Source organism: Pristis pectinata, chromosome 17 (assembly GCF_009764475.1).
Source record: "Pristis pectinata isolate sPriPec2 chromosome 17, sPriPec2.1.pri, whole genome shotgun sequence".
In the NCBI taxonomy this organism is placed as follows: Eukaryota; Metazoa; Chordata; class Chondrichthyes; order Rhinopristiformes; family Pristidae; genus Pristis; species Pristis pectinata.
This window is the reverse complement of record NC_067421.1, coordinates 32,159,560-32,174,724: the sequence shown is the minus strand read 5'-3', so window position 1 is coordinate 32,174,724 and position 15,165 is coordinate 32,159,560. Positions and strand designations below refer to the sequence as shown.

Sequence of the window (15,165 nt, the reverse complement as noted above, 5' to 3'; positions counted from 1 at the left end):
TTGAAACATACTCTGATGTCCTCATTATCTCGGTTGTAACATGATGAACAGGTGCATGTACCAAAGGGCACCTGGCACCCATGGTATGAGACACAAGAGCAAGTCCCTCCAAGAAATTTTATCAAACATAAGATTATTATAGAATTAAATGATTAGCTAAAATATTCAACAATCCAGTCTCTTATTTTCTTGCTATGAACATTTACACTTTCACTAATGTAAGGGCATCAAAGTCCCTTTGTCAAAATATATACTGTCAAAGGACCCCACTCACTTTATACTTGGCCTGAACTGAGGTCTTGCTCGGCCCGATATTTCCCTGAGTTTTCCCATTATTCCAGGAGGCAGGCGTATTCTCGGCAAATCAAAGTAGTGCCCAGTGACTGGAGGAGGAGGTGCAAGCGCATCACAAGGATACGTGAATTCCCGGTCCTCTTCAATAGTTAGTGGCAGAGGAGAGGGACTTGGTGTCAAAGCAGGAGACAAGGCACCATTTGCTTCTACCTGCCACTGACATCTGTCAGAAAAAGATATGAAAAGGTTTCTGAAATTTACTTACAACACAGAAACTGCATGATATCACTTGTAAATTTGCACATTCATCGATCCAAGTCAATAATGGGTTTGAATTGTCACAACTTCCAGTAATCAGTTAATATTTTCTCATTTCTAATGTACATGACAATATCCATGAATTATAGAAATAAACTGTTTAACCCATCAAGTCTGTGCCATCCCATTCCCTCACTTTCTCTGAAGGCTTTTCCTGAAGCCTTAACAAACACTTTCCTTCCAACCTGATCAATTTCCCTTTGAAGGCCTCAAATGACCATTTTCATCTTGAATCCATGGGTTGTCTCTTTAGATCTGTGCCCCCTGCTCCTCAAACCATTCACAAACAAGAATAACTTCTGTATTTTCCCCATCTAAATCCATCATAACGTTGTACACCTCAATCAAATCTCATCTCAACCTTTTACATTCCAAGGAGACCACAACCAATTTTTCCAACCTAACCTTATGACTGAAATACCCTCGAGCCTAGGACCTTTCTAGTAAATCTCTTTTGCATCTCCTCATTAACTTTCTCAACATGCTCTGCTGCTTTCAAAGATTGATGCACATAAACACCCAGGGCCCTCTATACATGCCCAGTTTTTTTGTTTGCCTCTTGATCTATATAGTCTCTTGGCATTCTTTTCCAAAATGCATCTTTTCATGCTTTTGTCCACACTTCCTTTGACTGAATATTAAACATATGCACATTGGAGGATGGGTGCTCAAATGAACAATAAGCCCATTTAAGGTTAACAAATACACAGCAAACAACAACTCCAAACCTTCCAAACAAATGTGGCGAATGGAATCCCAGAAAATAGCTGCAAGTCAGATTCAGTCCTCTGAAAATTAGAAAAACCCTAACATGTCATGCAATAAATAAATAAATAATGAAATAAAATCCAGCATTTATTGTTTTCATATTGTAGCTGGGCAGGTGTGGGGTTGCTCAGTATTTGGATTCACTGCTCTCCAGTAAAAAAAAGTGAGCAATCTCCCAAACTCTATCAAGTGTTTTGAAGGAGTTCAGCTGTGAAAACACATACTTCCTTCAAAACACAATTTAAAATTCAAATCAAATTACTTCCTTAGTAATGAACGATGACTAGTGGACTTCATTTCCAGTAACTGCATATTCCATTGGGATTGCCTGTTTCAAGCTATGCAACCATTTCAGAGTTATTACTATTCCTATAATGGATTTAATTACATAATGCAAAAAGCTATCGATACTAAAAATCTTAAAAATATACAGTGAATCTGGCAAGAAGGAAATCATTAAGTTAAAAGATATGCTATTACAGTAACAAAACTTCTCATGTTTTGGGCAAGAACCTCAATTCAGTACAAAATTGAGAGATTTAGTGTATTGGATCATATGTCAAGAAAGCTCATTTTTCATTAGCATCACTTAATCATTTAACTAAAGTAAGCTTTCTTTCAGTTCTCAGCATGCTAAAAGGCTATCTCATTTTCTGATCAGCAACATTTAATCTTTGATATAAACTTGGACAAACAAAACTTTAGGAATTCATTTACAGGAATTAAGAGTGTTTAATTCAATTTACCAAGTAATCCAGTATCATAAAATGATTAAAAGTACAGAATATTATATATTATTAAACAGTGCTTGATATTCACTAAGTTTTAAAAGGGTACTAATTTATGCAAGTTCATCTTCTGTACAGAGATCTATTCATTTGAACAGCTCACTAGCTAAAACACAAAGAAAAATTAAGAAGATCAAAGAGAAACAGTAATTTGCCACCCTTCAACCATGAAGGAAGGACAAATTTGTCAAGTGAGCAAATAATAATAGCTTGCCTCTGTAGCAACTTTGATCTGAGCAGTTGTTGACATGCTTCCTCCTCTTTTGTTGTTTCAGGTCCATTATAAAGAATTCGTAGCATGGAGCAAGCCAATACAGAGAGTCCCAATGCAAGATCAGCGAGGAAGGGAAGCCCTCCTGAAACATCCTCTGAGGATTCCTGTAACAACCAAATAATCAAAGCAAGCAGACGTTTCAAAAGCTAATCAAAGTGTGATAGAAGGAATTTGTAACAGAGATGACTCTTATTTAAATATATGACAGTTAAACAGAAACAAACTATGTACCTTACCTGGGCTCGAACAGTACAAGCAAATCCCCACATGGCTTTATCAGGTGTGTTGTGCTCTCGCCCACTCCTCATCTCAAAAGAAAAAGTAACTGTGTCTCCCTCAACCTAATAAAAATATATAGTTATGATTTAATTTCAAACCCGAGACAGCCTAATGGCTTCAGTTCTAAATAAAACTTGTTTATAGAGTAATATCTTTATCATTTCATCAGTCTTCAATTTCAATTGCATTCTCTGCAAAGAATTCAAATTTACTTCAAAACTACATTCATAGGAAAACTATTGCAGCTCTGAAATAACCAGAAGGTACATAAACTTACTCATTGTCAAACTTATTAATTTTACCTATATAATTACCTTGACCAAGTCCTTGGGCCAACCAGTTCCCAAAACACTGCGACTTCCATATCCCAATGTATTACCTCCATATTCTGCTACTTTCCTGCTATTTGTATTTGGACCTGCATAAATCACCAGCTGCAAAAATAAATTGCACATTATTGAAGGATAGCAATATACAAGACCATCCATCATAAAAAAAATACTCTAAAGTTCTCCATGGTTTACTCTCGAAACAAAGTTTTGCACATACCATGGACACTAATTTCAAGTGGAAAGACAGTAAAATTTGACACCCAAAACTTGGAAGAGGTGGACATAAATTGAAATATGAGAAGCTAGGGAAGAAATTTCACAGGGGCCCTGGCAGAGATATTTGTACCTTCCTTAGCCATGAGTGAGGTACCAGAAGACCGGAAGGTGGCTAATGTTGATCAACTTGAGAAGTGGGCCACAGAATGGCAAATGGAACTTTACTCAGACAAATGTGAGCTGTTGCACTTTGGGAGCTAAACTAGGGCTGGGCTTGCACAGTAAATGGTAGGACCTTGGAAAACATTGTCAGGTAGAGAGACCTAGGGTTACAGGTACATAATTCCCTGAAAGTGGAGACACGGGTAGACAGGGTGGTGAAGAAGGCGTTTAGCATGCATGCCTTCATCAGTCAGGGCACTGAGAAGAAGAGTTGGGATATCATATTACAGCTGTACAAGACATTGGTGAGACAGCACTTGGAATACCGTGTACCTGTCTGAAAAGAGTGAAGAAAAGATTCACAAGTGAGTTACTGAGACCAGAGGGCTTGAGCTATAAGGAGAGACTGGATAGGTTGCAAATTTTTCCCCCCCCTAGAGTGTAGGAGGATGAGGGGTGACCCCAGAGGTTTATAAAATCATAAGGGGCATAGATAAGATGAATGGTCAGACCCTAAAACTAGAGGGCATAGGTGTAAGGTGAGAGGGGAAAGATTTAAAAGGGATCTGAGGGGCAACTTTTTCCACACAGAGGGTGGTGGGTATATGGAATGAGTTGCCAGAGGGAGTGTAGAGACAGGTACAATTATAACATTTAAAAGACATTTAGACAGGTACATGAATAGGAAAGGCTTAGGAAGGATATGGGTTAAAAGCAGGGAAATGGGACTAGCTCAAGGAGACAACTTGGTCGGCACGGACAAGTTTGACCGAAGGGCCTGTTTCCGTGCTGGATAACTCTACAACTGCTTTTAAAACAAAGACAAACTCCAGCTAAAGGAAGTAGACAAAGCTCTCAGATATTCTTGTCACTGTTGTTTAAACACTGAAACATCACTGTTTCACTGAATCAGTAAAAATCTTTGGGGACAAGTTAGTTTGTTAACTGTAAATGGGGAAGTTCTTTATCTTTTTCAAAAAAAAAATCGATTTTTCTGTTTTGCACAGGAGGGACACTATGGAGCTCTTTGTTTTTATTTAAACCAGCTCACGTGATACTTGTACATATGGATGCTTCATCCAGGAAGCAGTTTTCAATAACAATATTGACAGAAATTTTCCCCTTAGACCTGTGAATGAGCCCAGTATTGCCCAGCTAATCAAATTTACAGAGGGGTCAGGAGACCCTGGTGCTTGCTTTGCCATTCATCAAGATCACAGATGATCATTTACCTCAACACCATTTTCCTGCACTATACCCATTTCCTTTGATTCTCTTAATATTCAGAAATCTATCAATCTCTGTTTTGAATGAACTCAATGATTCAACCAGGGTAAAGGTTCAAAACATTCAACATGCTCTGCATTAAGGACTTTTTCCTCGTCTCAGTTCTAAATGGTGTACTCCTTATTCTGACATTTTGACCCTTGGTTCTGGATTCCTGAGTCATGGAAACCACCCTCCCTGCATCCAGCCCCTCAACCTCTGGAAGAATTTTGTAAGCCTCAATGAAATCCCTCCTCCTTAAAAACCTAGAGAAAGCAAACCTGGTCTACTTGATCTTTTCTCACATGGCAAAACCACCATCTCTGCAACCAGTCCAGTCAATCTTTGCTGCACTCCCTCTATGCCAGGTATATATTTTTGGAAAGGAGACAAAAATTGTACACAATATTCCTAGTGTTGTCTTACCAAGGCCCTATATAATTGCACAGACATCTTTACTCCTGTTCCCAAATCCTCTTGGAGGAGGATACAGAGGTTTCAAGGGGACATGGACAAAATTGCCTTCTCATTGCTTGCTGCCCTGTTTTTGCCCATTCACTTTGCTGTGAAATCTTTTTGCATCCTCCTCCCTAGTTTTACATCAGTAAACTTGGAAATATGACATTTAGTCATTTTAACAAACTGTTGATGTAGATAGTAAATAGCTGGAGGCCCAATACCAATCCCTGTGGTATCATCTAATCTTAGCATGTCATTCTGAGAAGGTCCACTTATTACCACTCCTGGCTTTCTGTCTGAAAACCAATTCCTTGTGCTGAGGCCTTGTTCAGCAATCTCCTGCTTGGGACTATATTGAAAGCCTTTTGAAAATTCAATTACATGACAGCACTTGCTCTCCCTTATCTATTCCATTAAGTACATCCTTAAAGAACTCCAGTAGGTTATCCAAACATAATTTTTGCGTTCATAAATCCATGTCGACTCCTTAGAGTCTCATAATTCTTTTTAACATTTGCTGTAATGACATTCTTTATTATAGATTTCATCATTTGTTACTGATGTTAGGATAACTGGTCAGTAGTTCCCATTTTCTCTCCTCCTCCTTTTTTAAATTATGGGGTCAACACTTGCTACCCTCCAATAGACAGGAATAATTCCAGTCAATAGAATTTTGGAAGATGATTACCAAAGCATTCACTCTCTCTATAACCACCACTTTCAGAACTCTGAGGTTATTTCCAGCATTTTGTCCACATACAATGATCACTGTATTAGCTTCCCAACACCTCTACTCCAGTTTTTATACAGAAGTGTAAACTCATCTTGTTGAACTTGAAGCATTAGCACTTTAAAAATTACTGTTTTTTTCCCCCATTTACCTTGTCATAATCATATTGGGAGGAACAACGAGTGTCAAACCTCAGATAGAGGCAGCGTGCACCAGGAATATGGACAGTCTCTTTGAACTTGTAGTTATCTCTCACAGGATGGACTGTTTCTACCGTCTTTCCAGCTGCCCATGGTGCAGGGATCTTTAATCCAGTCAGAAAGCCAGGCTCTTCCTTTTCCTCCAGCATACGGTAGCTCCTAATATAAAGAGTTAATTCAGCACTATTCCAACAGATATTACTTAACTAAATTTCAATGCAATCTTACACCAATTCACTGGACTGGAAACTGAAAGATTCAAGTCTGGATCAAATGCAAATGGCAATAGGGTAGCAGGGGCAACATCTAGCTCCCACAGATTAGAAACCATCAGAGGAATCAATGTAGGTGGTTAGGTATATTCCCCAGAGAAAGGTGGATCTGCAGACAGATTGCCAGCTGGTGCCATGAGTGCAGGTCTGTTGAATTTGTACAACAGATTAAGTAGAACAACAACTTCTGCCCAGAGACCACTTTAAAGAGGTAGGCAGTAAATTTAGTATCCCAAATATTTAACTGTCTAAAGATACTGGGGAACAATTTTTCAGATTTCCTTCTATTAATTGGCAGGCATTTATAATCTTTTTTCACCTCTCCAAGGAGGTTATACTGACTTTGATGGAATAGGGACAGGATGAACAATTTTATTGAATCATGACGAATAACAGTGCAGGACAGTGTGGATGGATCTGCATGTCACTGTCACTCACTTATAGGTTCATGCATCTACAACAGTCATAAGGTTGGAAATAACCACGTTTCAATACAGAAAAAACATTAAGATTAGCAAAGGTGAAAATACATCTTCAAGAGGTTTTAAGAAAGTACACAAATGATTTACTTGATCTCCCAGATATTTAAACTTAGGTAGGGTACATCAGTGGCTAGAGTACAACCATAACCTCAAAAACTTGGCTACCATTCACAAAGATTTAAACCATTTTTCAAAACTAAAGCTGAAAACTCAATTTCCAAGATCATCAAGCCATTTTATTTTTAAACGTTAAACAGTTCCTGAAACTAAAAGATATCAAGTGAAATTACATCTTTCCCAATATACCAGATTAACTTTTATCACCTGTCATCTAATAAGGGAACTTTCCCCTTCTGGCTCTGCTCAGTTCCTGCATAGAGATCATCACCAACATCTGTGAAAACGGGAGTTTGCATCTTCAACAGCAAGGCCGTCTGAACAAGAGAACAGTGCATTAAACTTTACATATCGATAATGGATCCAAGACAAGTAGAGACATCAAATTTTAGTCATTTGAAAAATGAATGATGCAGTCAATTTCTGAAACAAAGGAAAAGCTTCTAAGCAAACATATTATAAATTTTAAAAATACAAGAAATGAGTGTAGGGAGAGGGAGAGGGAGAGGGAGAGGGAGAGGGAGAGGGAGAGGGAGAGGGAGAGGGAGAGGGAGAGGGAGAGGGAGAGGGAGAGGGAGAGGGAGAGGGAGAGGGAGAGGGAGAGGGAGAGGGAGAGGGAGAGGGAGAGGGAGAGGGAGAGGGAGAGGGAGGCCATAAAGGTGGGAGTACAGAGGGAGTGCTAAAGAAAGAATATATTGTAAAAAGTGCATGCAACCACAATACATGAAACAAACAAGTGACCAAGAAATTAATTGGGGATAATATTAAACATTTTTCTGGGATAATCAATTTTATTGTAACATTCAGATTCTAGTCATTATACATGAATTTTGAAAAAAGATCAAAATTTATAATGCATGTAATTACCTGGCTGGTGTAGAGAACAAGCTGAACAAGCTGTGGCATGAGTGCATCCGCCATTATCAGTGTCTGGAGATTTGGGTGCATCAGCGAGGTGAGCAATACTGGCAACAAATGGCCCAACAGAGTAGCCTTAGTGATTTGTTCCAAACCCTTTAGCCTGCAATGAAGAACCAATCTCATTTTATTTTATGCCATGGATAGGGGCCATTTGGCCCAAGGCATCAAACTAATTTGTTGACATTTGATCTCTATTTTTTATTACCTCTCAGCTGCACGAACAGAATAGGAATTAGCACTCCGGAGAAGCTGTTTACTTCTAATCATTCTCCTGTAATCTCTGTATTGTACTATTGTACTGGTGATAACAACGTTTGATGCACAGAAACCGAAGGCGGCCATTCAGTCTACCAAGCTCCTTACTCTTCCACTATTATTGTTAGCAGTGGTAACTTCACTGCTGATCACAAGATTGTAAGATCATATTCCCTTGTGCTGCATTTCCTCATTACAAAAATTGTGTTGCTTCCTCACATAAATACTCAATTCGCTTACTTTATTATCATCTAGTTCATCCTTTCAGAAAGCTTTTGCTCAAAGATATACTGCATTAGTCTGGCCAAGACAAAATTGAATGTGGGAAGAGCGATGTTGGGCCTAACGTACCTGCTGAAAGACTATTGCCAATCTACTATGTAATCATGCTGAGCTTGTGAATAGCTCATACACGGCAAAACTTTACCTTGCTCAACTTAAGCATGACAATATAATAAATAGAAGATGATGGGGCCATCTGGCCCCTCAGACCTGCTCTGCCATTCAGCAAGATCATGTGATCTTCAACCTCCATCTCCCTTCTGCTTCACAATAACCTTTGATTCCTCCAAATCTATGAATGACTGAGCTTAAACAGACCGAGTAGAATTCCAAATATTTACTATCCTTTGAATGAAAGGATTTCTCCTTGTTTCAGTCCTAAATGACATTTAGTTTTTCCCCATCACAAGTCAGTTCATTCCAACATCTGTAGTCTCTGTGTTTCCAGTTCATTCACTTAATTCTAGCAAATGTCATGTCTTTTCCTCTTCAGGAATGCTGGTTGTATCTTGGCCTGATTTCCACATTTTTTTTCCCTCTATTTCTTTCTTACTCTTCATTATCTTAAATTACATCATTGTTTTCTCACCTGTTAAATCCATTAGCAGTTGAGAGAGAGAGAACAATTGAGAATAAAAGCAAGAGAGAAATTAAGGGGTAGCAAGAGAGGGACAGAAAGAAAGTCAAGAGGTGGAGCCAGAAGAAGAACAAGACAGCAAAGAAAAGAGCACAAGAGCAAGCAGGCAGACATAATAGAGCAAAACGTGGTTGTAAAAGTGCATGAAGGAGAGCAAAAGAGTACAGGGGATTGTGAGGGCAAGCACCCAAGGAAGAGAAGCAGAGACCAGTAGAGGGACCAAAAGAGAGACATACAGAAGAGCAAGAAAGGAGGTGGGTGATGGGAGCGGGGGTGGGATAGAGGGGTGAGTGGAGGGAGAAAAATTTAATTAAGGAAACATCTGCCTTTCCCTTGGAACTACACAACATGCATATGAGAATTATTACATTGCTAATCAATTTATCTAGGATTAGTTTTTTCTGTTGTAAGGAGAAAGTTATCATTAATTCATTAAAAAGTACACAAACAATGAGACACTTGCTGTTGATTGTTAAGATGAACTGTAGCCCACATTGACCAATCTTAATGGAACTAGTATCAAATATATAAAGCTTAAATCTCCACTAGAGGGCACTCAATTATTAAATGGATACTACTGACCAACTTTACCCTCCATTATTCATCTAAAGTTAAATTCAACACTATTAACAAATATTATTGATGTAATTATCTTTGTCCAAAAGGTTAATATTCAATAATGAAACATGACAAGCCACTGACAAGTTTAACTGCACTGTGTAATGAATTGACCTGTACGATCAGTATGCAAGACAAGTTTTTCACTGTACCTCGGTACAAGTGACAATAATAAACCAATACAAAAGTTGATGATAGCCTTCTGAACAACTGAGTAGCAGCACTGGATGATACGATGTGAGGATGTGTGAACAATCACATTTAAATTATGGAACTGTGGTGCAAAGGCTTCCATAAAAGTAGAAACAAATTCACACAACAACATGGGAGCTCTAAACCACTTAACAATCAGACTTTTGCAAAGGATTGGGGTGGGGAGTGGGGAATTAGAGAAGTGACTACAGAAATATACCTTGCATTACAATGAAATAAATTCAGCAGATTTAAAAAAAAATGCTGCACTGACCTGTGTTCTTTGTCAGCTATATCACTGTTAATAACTGAAGTGGTAACCCGCTGGAGTTTTTCAAGAACCTCATCACATCCTGCTAGGATTTTGGTGGCTAGTGCCAAAATACTGGTCTGGAGCTCCTATATTCAGGAACAAAAATCACAAGGCTTATGAGTCACATAAATAAGAGCCATCCTCCCAACAAAAGGCAATAACAGGCTAATTGCAACTCTCAAGTTCAAAACAAACATGAATTAACATTGCAGGCTAATGAATAAAAAGAATAAATTGCAAACAAACAAACCCCAAAATACAATGACCAACAACATTTATGAAAATGGAATCTTGCTACCACTCTTACTATATGAATTTGCTACTAACTGAACAATAAAGCTAGAACAGGACAACCTTTGGTCAGTACTTAGTTGGCACACATGGACAGAGGTGGCAGACCTCTATATCAGGAATACAAAATATTCAGCCAATATTCCACAAGAATAAGGATTGGATTAAGTTGCTTTGATTCTAAATGTCTGAATAACCAGTTACAAAAATTAGTTACACTACAAAGACAAATTGGGCATGTAACCAGAGGCAGTCATGCAACATCAGCACAGCAAGAATGGATGTATTCAGGAGAAGGAAACAATGCAGTTACTATGAGACTTAATGAAGTTGCTGAAAGAACAAAAAAAATGCAACAAAAGAAAATGCAAAAGCTGAAAAATTCATATCTTTACCTCCTCCCATCATCTTTTATGCATTTTCCCCCTACAGACTTACTTTGTGTCAAACATTTTTGGCCTTAACTGGAAAGCAACATCCTAAAAGTTCATAAGGTACAGCTAGAAGTAATAGCAAACAGATGCAGTTGGTTTCCAAATCTTAACATTTTGTACTTTGTGGCATCTGCTAACTTACTTTGTGAATGAACAGAGAAAGGAGAAAAATGTAAGAACTATTTGACCTTCTCTGTGGCAACCCCATCATTAACTGTATGGAGGAAATGGTGATTACCAACTTTGATGGGAATTAATCTGATATAGTAGACGTCTTGTTGCAGTCAAAAACTTATCAACATTTGTATTACAGCTCATTCAGGTATAAATTTCAGAAGATTCCAACAGTTCAGCAGCTCCACTACAAGTCTATTGTAAAACATCCAAAACTATTGAAGAGCAGTATTTAATATTTAGCTTGTAGAAACTGAAAACATTTTTTGAATACAATGTATTATCAAAAGCTTAGGTTTAAAAAAAAATGGTCCTCAAACTATTTTCCATGATAAAAAAAACTCTACAAATATTCAGCAGGTGAGATGGCATCTGAGAAAAGAGAGACAGCTAACATTTTGGGTCGATAATGAACAGGTATCAAGCCTGAAACATTAACACTGCTTTTTGCTCCACGGATACAATTTTTCCATCAAGTTTTTGGCCATTTTCCAATTGAATATTTTAAAGTTTATAAACTAAAGCTGAGATTGTGTTCCTGGAAAATGGTAAAGAATACACACTACCCAAGTCATTGCTCCATGCCATCCAAAAATCATTTTTCTTTATTCCCAGTGTACCAGGACATATTTTAAAATGATATTTTTGTCAAATATTTCAAATCACAACACATTGCAAAACATAGAAAACAACTTAGAGACAATTATACAGAAATGCTGGGATCTGCACAGAATGGACTTGAAAAATTAGTAGCTACTCCAAATCAAAATAAATCCATTTTCTTGGTTCATATCCACCCTTAAAAAAAGCCAATGTAAAGCTGGTATCTTAAGTAACCACATTTTTCAGTTAGAATTGCTCTACAAAAATTACCATGGGCTAAAGTTGCCTTTGACCACACTACAATCTTCTTCATAAGACACAAGGTGTGACCTGCAACAATGTCTAAATCTGCATTTCTTTGATTTTCATTGGAAACGTTTCTTACAAGATGATACTGGATTTTCTTTTAAAATGACTAATTATTGGGAAATATTTTATTTAATGCTACTCTGTTAATCTCAGTATATCCTGGCAATATAAAAACTGGAAATCACAAAAGAACAGTTGCCAACAGTCAGTCAGTATTTGAAGGAAAATGGCACATTTCAGATAATCCAAATATCAGGGATGCTTAGGCAATATCTATTGGAGGACATTAAGTTTTCAATTAAGGATGACATTACTACGCATATATAAAATATTCACAAGTAGTCAGCATGCATTTCAAAAGAGACAATTTCCTTATATCTCTCAAAGACTCTTACAAGGAGGTAACAGGTTTCTAGATTGAGGAGAAAAATATAGTAAAAGCAGTGTGTATGTAAAAATTAACAAATCATACACCTGAACAAAATGTTAATAGATTTGGAAACCAACTGCACCTCTTAGCTATTACTTCTAGCTCTACCTTGTGAACTTTTAGGATGTTGCTTTCCAGTTAAGACCAAAAATGTTTGATTTTAACAATTGTAGATTGATCCAATTTACCTGTGAAATGGTTCACAATACTGGTAGTTATGGTCACTTGAGACTGGGGTTAGATTGGGTAACTGGATCAACAAAAAATTCCTTTCCACCTATTTTGTGGCGAATCTGTATTATTGAAGATTTCTCCTCATCCACTTTGACTGACGAGGGGTGAAAAACCAAACAGCCTTTCTCGATTATTCCAATGCCATAGTTACTGTGGATTCCCACCTTCTCTAATCTACATGATGTCCACATGGCAATGGGCATGATGCTTAAATTTTTTTTAAAGCACATTGCAAGCTTAAGCCCAGCAGAAAGCAATCCTGGCTGCTAAGTTTTACTGTAAGCACAATAAGCGAGGAGAACATTATCAGAATAGAATCCTGTTGTTTACCTGTACCTTCAATGTCTCCCCTTGCAGGGAGCTGTCACTATCATCATGGTCATCAGGTTTGATCAGGATTGCGTTACTAAGAAGATGATTCTGCACTGCCATCAAATAACGTAGACAAGGTGATGCAACCTGCCAGGAAGAGTTAGGGGGAAAGCAGAAAAGAGGGGGGAGGGGGTGGAGAGAGAACACATCCAAACATTATGCATTAACTTTAATTATAAGCATGTAAAATGCTGGACATGTCAAAGAGATAAAAACATTTATTCAACAAAACTGTTCCAAGTTTTTCCAAAAGCATCATGCTTTTTCCAAAGATTTATGGTATAATCTGATGCCAGCTGACGATATTTCATAATATACACAGATGCAAATACGACAGCACATGGACATCAATACGGAAAGCACCTGTCAAGGTGGGCAATAGTGGATTGGATTTCCAAGCCTGATTGGCATATAAAATTTACCAGAGATTGGAATTACTTATTATCATTTGAGTTATAAATTTCTTCCTGTTTAAAAACAAAACTTTATATGCTTATGATAAGTTCTTCCTTCTACATCCCACTGTACTACGCTCTTATTCAGTTTTGAGTTTAATTACCATTGCAGTTGAGACTGTTACAACCATGAGGTCAAGCATATAAATACAACCAACTAATGTAGCTGGATTAAAGATTGCCCTGCACAATCATTGCCATCGCTTTAAGCACCTGAACCAAGAGAATTCTGAACCTACTTTTGCATTACATTTTCTTTGCACTGCTGCAAATTCCCCCCAAACAGAGCCCTTGTCTTGCATGAGTAAGAGAATACTAATAGCAATCGAAGGAATCAGAATTACAATGGTTAAATTATTTGATTGATTTGTCTAATGCCCCAAAGACAAGTTTAATCAAATCACAGAAAGGCAGCTGAGAATTTAAATTTTCAAATAAATAATCTGGTGTTATCATTAGTGATGACCATGAAATTACTGGATCGTCATAAAAACCCATCTGGCTCACTAATGTCCTCTAGGGAAAGAAACAACATCAGACCCATATCAACGCTTGCCTACAGAACCATTGCAACAATGTTCAGTCTTAATTGCCTGCTTCAGCTATTTACATCAAACTACTGCATCAAAGTACACAAAATATAAAAATAGTCTGACCAAATGGCATTGACATGGGTATCAGATTCAAATAAAGGACAAGCCAAGCCAGCATAGTTGACCCTATAAAGTTCTCCACACAAAATGGGGAAATGGCCAAATTCAAAAAACTACCCAAATGATTAACAACATCAGCTTAACAGTCATAATCACAAAAATGTAACTAATACCCAATGTCCCTAACTCCTCTAATGTGATCCCTGCCTCACTACCAGATCAGACATCAGTGGTGACAATGCAGGGGTTTAAAATCAGGAAAGAATGCCTCTGGAAGTGCTCAACATCAACTCTGGATTTTATGAATTTGATAACAATAATTTAGACACAGCCAAGGAAACCTCCTGCTCTTAACCACCAATTGGAAGCAGCACAGAATGTACTCTAAAGGGGGGACTAAAATGTCCTCACCAAGATTCCCTTGGGTCTACTGCCAGTGACTAATCTGAAGGACATAGGATGATGGCACAGTGGTGCAGTTGGTAAAGCTGCTGCCCCACAGTTCCGGCAACCCAGGTTCAATCCTGATCCTGGTATGGGAAAAATCAGAAAAACTGCAGCTGCTGGAAATCTAAAGTAAAAATCAGAAAATGCTGGAAATACTCAGAAACAGAGTTAATGTTTCAGATCAAAGACCCTTGGTCAGAAGTTCTAATGTTTCAATTATTGAAAATCTGGAATTTGGTACTTTCACATGCAGCTGTCAACAAAGTCTCCATTCGACAGTCCCTTGGAGTTGACGATGATTTGCTTCCACGACAGATCTGTTGGTTCTGAGGCAGGTGAAGAGGGCAATGTGATGTGCAGATCCTGGCGCAAGCATGACAGGAGGTGCTTGATGGGGCAGCGAGTGGATAGTTTGTGAGGTGGTGCATTCCTATCACTAAATACATTCCTAATTAAACAACTTGAGGCTTGTGATGTCACCCCAAATGTTCCTTCTCCATTTTGAGCAGTCATGACCCAGATTCTTCTTGGAGAAAGCAGGGATTTTTCCCCCACAACTTTTCCAAGGAAACTTTAAGAACACCCACA

General features: G+C 38.0%; 1 protein-coding gene across 5 annotated transcripts in view; it reads right to left on the bottom strand.

The window, feature by feature from the left end:
- The window catches only part of LOC127579642 (probable E3 ubiquitin-protein ligase HECTD4), a 219,125-nt gene that overhangs the window by 108,229 nt on the left and 95,731 nt on the right, over positions 1–15,165 (bottom strand). For 3 of the 5 annotated variants that reach the window (XM_052032551.1, XM_052032555.1, XM_052032552.1), the window contains exons 17-25: positions 12,981–13,109; positions 10,137–10,261; positions 7,825–7,978; positions 7,165–7,274; positions 6,038–6,245; positions 3,036–3,155; positions 2,679–2,783; positions 2,383–2,546; positions 275–517 (exon numbers count right to left, since the gene is read on the bottom strand). In XM_052032551.1, the coding sequence (XP_051888511.1) occupies positions 275–517; positions 2,383–2,546; positions 2,679–2,783; positions 3,036–3,155; positions 6,038–6,245; positions 7,165–7,274; positions 7,825–7,978; positions 10,137–10,261; positions 12,981–13,109 (1,358 nt within the window). The remainder of the gene's footprint in view (positions 1–274; positions 518–2,382; positions 2,547–2,678; positions 2,784–3,035; positions 3,156–6,037; positions 6,246–7,164; positions 7,275–7,824; positions 7,979–10,136; positions 10,262–12,980; positions 13,110–15,165) is intronic. The other 2 variants (XM_052032553.1, XM_052032554.1) reach the window with 1 other exon arrangement.